The sequence below is a fragment of the Sturnus vulgaris genome, chromosome 16 (assembly GCF_052056855.1).
Source record: "Sturnus vulgaris isolate bStuVul1 chromosome 16, bStuVul1.hap1, whole genome shotgun sequence".
Taxonomy (NCBI): domain Eukaryota; kingdom Metazoa; phylum Chordata; class Aves; order Passeriformes; family Sturnidae; genus Sturnus; species Sturnus vulgaris.
In genome coordinates, this window is record NC_142258.1 from 1,259,081 (window position 1) to 1,265,690 (window position 6,610).

Consider the following 6,610-nt stretch of genomic DNA (forward strand, 5'->3'; position numbering starts at 1 on the left):
CCCAGCCCCGCACACCTCCCGCTTTCCCACCTTGCCACCATCGCCACGTCCTGAGCCCACCCGCACGGAGCTGCGGCTCCCGGGACACTCAAAACCACCCCGCAACCCAGTCTGGGCATCTGGGCGAGCACCCACCCCAGCTCAGTGCCCACCCAGGCCGGGGATGCTCCAGCAGGGATATTTTGGGTGAAACCCGCCCCCCGCAATGAGGATGGAGCCGGGCACATCCCGGGGTGTCGCGGTGCCCGTGCCCGCTGTCCCCGCTCCATCCCGCACCTGGTGATGCGTCTCCTGCTCCACGTTGAGCCCGTTCACCTCCACGACGCGGTCGCCGGCGCGCAGCCCCGCAGCCTCGGCGGGCGAGCCGGGCTCCACTTTGCGGATGAATTGGCCGCTCTTGCCCTTCTCGCCGTGCAGGTGGAAGCCGTAGCCGCTCTCCCCCTTGAGCATTCGGCACAGCCGCGGTTTCAGCTGGTCCTTGGCCATGGCCGGCGGCGGAGCGGCGCTGGGCGGGCGCGGGGCCGCTTTTATGGGCGGCCCGGGGCGGGCAATGAGGGGCGGGTCGGGACCGGGAACGGGGCCGGGATCGGGGCTGGGATCGGGGCCGGGATCGGGGCCGGGGCTGGCGGTGGGAGCGGGGCAGCAGCGGGGCTCGGAGCCGGGGATGGAGCGATGCGCAGCTCGGCCATGCTGCGGCTGCCCCGCGGCACCGGGAGCGCGGCGGGCGGGGACGGGGACGGGACGGGAGAGGACGGGAGGGGACGGGAGAGGACGGGGCGGAGCCGCCCAGAGAGACGGGGAGGGACCGAGACCGGGAGCGGCATCGACATCGGCACCGGGACCGACATCGGAACCGACAGCGGCACCCGCGGCTGATGGAGCCCCGGGGACAAAACCTTCCGATGTGGATGGATCCCTGTGGTGCCCAGAGAAGCTGGGGCTGCCCCTGGATCCCTGGAAGTGTCCAAAGCCAGGATGGATGGGGATTGGAATAACCTGGGATAGTGGGAGGTGTCCCTGCCACGCTCCAGGGGTGGCACTGGAGCTTTAAGGTCCTTTAAGGTCCTTTCCAACCCAAACCGTTCCAGCATTCGATGAGTTCTGCTGGGGAAAGGCTCCCACTCCATCCTGGCTGACCCTTGGAGAGGCCACCTGGGCTTCACCTGGACTGGGTTTGTTTAATGAAACGCCGAGATCCCCGTGTTCACCTCTTTGCATTCCTCATCTTCATTTCCTTTTACCTTTTACAAGGAGGACACGACCCAGAGCAGCTGTCACAGTGATGGCACTGAGTGTCACATTCCTCCAACACAGGTTCTCAGGCCCTCCTCTGCAGTTCCTCCTTCCCTACCAGATCTTACAGTGCTGAAGCAAACACAGCAGCCAGCTGGAGGCTGGAAATAAAAGGCTCCAGAAATTAATATTGATTTATTTTTAATGTGTAGCACGCTTAAAAAACCCTACTTCCACTGCAGTTCTACATAAAGTCACCCTTAAAAACCTTGAGATCAAAAACATGCTTGGGGGCTCTATCTTGAAAAATCACAGCATTATTTATCTCTGCCAGTCCTTCCCACCTCATTCCCTGCAGGCAGCGTGGCTCTGGGAGCTCCAGGGGCTGGGTGGGGGGCACTGGGTGTTGTCCCTTGGGATGTCACTGTGGGGTGGGAACGGGCTCAGCCCCTGGCTCCAGACACACTTGGCAGCCATGGGGTCCCACCACGAGGATGTGATGTCCCAGCAAAGGAGGATGTGATGTCCCACCATGAAAATGTGATGTCCCACCACGAGGATGTGATGTCCCCTCACGAGAGGACATTCTGGTCCCACCAGTGACAATGTTTTGCCTCCTCCACTCCCTGTGTCACTCCAGCAGTGCCGACCTCAGCACAAAACCCTGGGTGTCACAAGAGGAGAGCTGAGAAACTCCGAGATTTTTATTTGCTGTACAACACAACTGCTCCCTCGAGCCTCTTTGTGGAGTCCTGAAGCTTTTTATCGGGCTGGAGGAGTGAGAATAATTGATTTTTCCACTCACTGGCTAAACCAAAATACTGGAGGGAAAGGGGGAGGAGAAGGAATTGTTTCAAGTTTATTTGAACCAAAAAGTTTTTCTTTTGATTTGGCGCAATAAAAACACGGTGGGAGAAAATCTTTTGGGTGGTCAGAGTGAATATTTTAACCCTGTGGAATATATTTTTTAAAGCATTGGGAGCATGAAAATTAAAAAAAAAAAAAATAAAGAGAGAAAATATCTCCAAAAGGGGGGAAACTGTTGTTTGATTTTTTTTTTTAATGTTCTTTTTAAAGCACAAATATTTTTTTCAAGTATTCCCTGGATGTATTGATTTTTTTCCAACCTTAATGTCTCCAAAAGTCGTCGTTCCCCCCCAAAAAACGATCTATTTATTGTAGAGAATGTTGGGGACTTGGTAGAGCCCTGACTCAGCACTCGATCTTTGCCTGAGCCTAAAATAAAACATTTATTTTGTGATCCCTCTACTGTAGGGGCTGTGGTTATGCCTCTAGGCTGTCCTGCCTGTCCTGGGACTCATCTTGGTGCATCCCTTGGCATGGATGTGCATCACAAGGAAATTCTGCGTTTTTTCACCGCAGCTGATGGAGAAGGAGCTGGAAGGAACACAAAAATACGTTGTGCAAAGGTGCGTCCTAGCAAGGCACAAAATCCCTTTGGTTCTTCCCATCCTGCTTTTTCCCATCCTCCCGAGTCTCATTGAAAAGAAAATGAGAGAGCACAGAGAGGTTCCTGCACCCTGGAATGGGTAAATCCAGCAGATCCTGCTCAGGCAGAATGTTTCCATTTAAATTTCTGTGTGTTTTGATTTGGGCAGATATTTAAGTCCAGACTGGGCCTGCCTGGAAGCACAGGCAGCCCAGGGACATGTGAGTTCAGTGGCTTGGAAGGGTTTGGGAGCTCTTTTTGGTCGACATCTGCTTCCAAAATTCCCTCTCTGGTTGAGGACAGAGAATCCCACCTGTGTCCTGCTCCCTTTGCTTTGGGCCCGATGCTGTTGCAGCACTAACTCAAAATGCAGGTGCTGGGAAAACTTTCCCAGTTATGGAAATCAGAGTCACCCTCCAGGCTCCCTGGCAGCTCCAAGTGGGGATTTTGGGGAGCCCACAAAGTCCATCTTGGTTCAGAAACTGGGAAATCCTCAGCTGATCCCCCCAGCCTGCTCAGTCTGGTTTGTTCCTGGGGCAGTGGGAGGGTGAGGAGCTCTGGGAGGAGGAGGAGGAGGATGATGATGGTTGATGATGGAGTCTGGGCTGTGCCAGAGCTTCCAGAGGCCTGGGAGGTTTTCTGGGTCTCTTGTGCACAAACATTGCTGAGATGCCAAGAGCCCTGTGCCTCCCTCTGGCTCCACGAGTGGCTTTGGGCAGATTTTGGCTTCTCTGTGTCCCCTCTCAGCCCATCCCTCCCTCCAGTGTCTGTCCCTTGAGCTCATCGTGCTCAGAGCTGGAGTTTTGCTGGCTGAGGGCTGGACACTGCTCCCAGTTCTGGTTCCTCCTCCCAGTGGGAGCAGCGGGCAGGGAGCTGCTCTTCCTCCACTCAGCCTCCTCCTCCTCAGTGCTGGTGTTGATCCACACCCAGCTTTCCACTCCCCAGGGCAGTTTTCACCTTCTGCAGGGTGTGCAGGGAGCCGTGCCCCAGCTCAGGGATGCTCCTGGTGTTGGATGGTCCCTGCTGGGAGCTGCAGAGCCCTTGCAGTGATCAGCTCCAAGTGGGAATAAAGGAACTCTTGGGATTTCCCACTGGCTCAAACGCTCTGTGCTCGTTCCTCCCTTGTTTCACCATCACTCAGCTGGGGCCTGGCTGCTCCCAGGGGATGATTTCAAAGGGGATGATTTATTTGTGCTGCCAGATGAACCAGGAATGAGAGGAGAGCTCATAAAAAACACCATCTCATTTTCCCTGAGCCTCTGTGTGTGGCACTATTGAGCTGTAAACATTTCCCAGCTTAGATTGATGGAGATAGAAAGAGAACTGATCATTAGGAGGATTAATTAAAGGTTTTGTGGGTTGTGAAAGTCCAGAAAGTTCAGCCACACTGCTGAGAGCCGGGAGATCCATCTTGCACAACCTGGCAGCTCCTTTTTTATCAGCAGGAGGTGGCAGAGCTGTGGGAGCTGAGCTGGTGCTGCCAGGTGCTGGGCAGGAGTGGAGCTGGCCACGGGCCCAGCCGTGCTGGCCACACCTGAGGCTTCCACGTGGGGAATTCCAGAGATGCTGCTCCCACACCCAGCACAAACCACCCTGCTCCACACCCAGCGTTCCCGTGGGACAGACACCCACTGCCTCTGCCAGGACAACGGGACAACACCTTTCCCTGGAAGAGCTGGCACGTGGCTGGTGTCTACAAGAAAACCCCATGGATCGTGCAGCTCCAGAGGGATCCTGAGGTGCGCAGCTGGCACAGCTCATCCCTGAGCTGGGGCTGCTGGTGGCACACTGGCATGTCACCATGAGGGCTCTGGGGCCCTCTGTCCCTGCCAGCACTCATCCTCAGCAGCATCCATCTCCAGGGGCAACCAGTCCTGGGAGCATCCATCCCCACGAGTACCCCTGCTCCTGGTGGCACAGGTCCCCTCTGTTCCTGGTGGCACATGCCCCTGGCTGCCCCAAATCAGAGCTGGCAATCCCCAGACACAGCCCTGTGTACCCTCAACATGGAGGTGGCACCTCCAGGCTGGCAGGGCCTGGGGACACCTGCAGGACCTGCAGGAGGGTCCTGATCCAGCATTTGCCCCTGGGCTCCCCAGGAACAGCCCTGGGCTGCTGCAGCTCAGCTGGGCACATCTGTGTGGGGTCTCGAAGCCACTGTCATTTGTCAGTGCTCTGGACACCCTGGAGACAGAGATCCTGTCACCTCCTGATCACCCCAAACCCCCAGTCCCCATCAGTTCTCTGGCTGGTGTCAGTGGAAGGTGTGGACAGGAGGGGACCCCTGGCAGAGCCCAGCTCAGCACCAGGTCCTGCAGCCCAGGGCTCCCCACGGGGACATTGCAGGGACCATCCAGGACATCCAGCTCCGTGCAGGAGATTTCCATCCACAGCCAGAGATGTGCTCAGTCCTGGCCTGCATCCCTGAGGAGCAGCTCCTGAGCAGAGCTGACGACGGAGGAAATTCCTTGGGGAGTTTTCTTCCTCCTGGTACCCGCAGGGACCATTGTGTGTGAGCTCCCAGCAGCTCCCCCGGGCCGGCCAGTTCCTGTCCCAGCCTCTGCCCTTCCCAAAGTTCCCCCCACTGCTGCTGCTCCCCTGGGAGAGGCCAGGGAGCCGGGAAGGAAAGGGAGCTGCCCTGGCTTGGGGTGGGACATCTTCCTGCCTGCCACGGTCCCTGGGATTCACCCAAAACGCATCCGCTGGCACCAGCCGGGCAACCTGGGCATCACCCGGGCAACCTGGGCACTGCCAGTCCCTTCTGGAGCCACAGAATGCCAAGGCAGCCTAGGGGATGGAGATCCAGGTGTGCTGCATGGGCAGCACCAGCAGCCTCATCCCTGGGCTGCCCAAACCCGCACACGGACAAGGCAATTGGAGCGTCCGTCCCTTCCAGGACCTGTGGCCTTGGCTGGGGCAGCTCCCCACTCTGCAAGGGGGCAGGGATGGCGACACGGTGGTGGCAAGGCTCATCCTCACCCCCGTGGTGGCCACAAGAGGGCATGGAAAAGCCATGGCTTTCACTTTCACAGTGCTGCCACTGCACTCCTGGCACTGCTGGCACCTCCTGTCCACCACCCACAGCCTCCAGGACATGGCAGGAGGGAAGGGAAGGGGATTTGTGCCACTGGCACTGGGGGTTTCTGAGCCCCCCACCGACCCCAAAGTGCTGCTGGGGATTGACCTCCTCAGCTGCAGTTTTCCCTGCAAAGCTGCTCTGGGGGATCAGGAAGCACCAGGACCCTGAATGGGGCCAGGAGCTGATGTGCTGCTGCAGCTCTGAGCCTGTCCATGCTCCTCTCCAAAGCTTTTGCCCCCTCACTTTGCAGCCAGCTGCAAATTCCAGATGTTGGCATTCTCTCCGAGCATCCCTGTGGCTGCATTTCAGTTTTGGAGCATTCACAGGGACCTGGACAGGGAATCCCTGTGGCCCCAAATGTGGGATCCCCACGATCTGGGCACGCAGACCCTCAGAGTGAGGGGATGTGATGGGGAAGAGCAAGGAGAATGTGGGATCTCCCTCAGGATCAGCCTTTAGACTGGATCAGATTAACATCCATTAGGGATGGCTGGCTCCTGCCCTGAGGTGGAAGGGGAATTAATTGCCTTTTTTAAGCCTTTTAAGCTTCCTTCCTTTTTATTGGGCTCATTGACCCCCAGGGAAGGCCCAGATGTCTCCAGAGAAACAGGAGCACAGAGGAAATTATTTTACAGCCCTGGTGGGGAATCAGCTCGTGCTCTACAGGAAAAATGATTTTTCAAGGTGAGGAGTGAAGGGTTTGTTGTTCACTGAATATCTCGCTGGGTCCACTCCAGCAGCTGCCACGTTCAAGTGTTTGCTTCCAACAAACCAGGGTGTCTCATCCCATCATCCTTCACCCCCTGTGCACCCTCCTGCTCAAAGCAGAGCTTTAAATGTTCTACCTC

The 6,610-nt window shown here is 57.1% G+C and overlaps 1 protein-coding gene across 2 annotated transcripts in view; it reads right to left on the minus strand.

The window, feature by feature from the left end:
• Positions 1 to 727, minus strand: part of NHERF2 (NHERF family PDZ scaffold protein 2) — a 31,846-nt gene extending 31,119 nt beyond the window's left edge. Inside the window, exon 1 of one of the 2 annotated variants that reach the window (XM_088174190.1) lies at positions 277 to 727. In XM_088174190.1, coding sequence (XP_088030316.1) covers positions 277 to 486 — 210 coding nt within the window. In that variant the 5' untranslated portion in view covers positions 487 to 727. The remainder of the gene's footprint in view (positions 1 to 276) is intronic. The other variant, XM_014886415.2, reaches the window with a different exon arrangement.
• Positions 728 to 6,610: the final 5,883 nt, after the last annotated feature.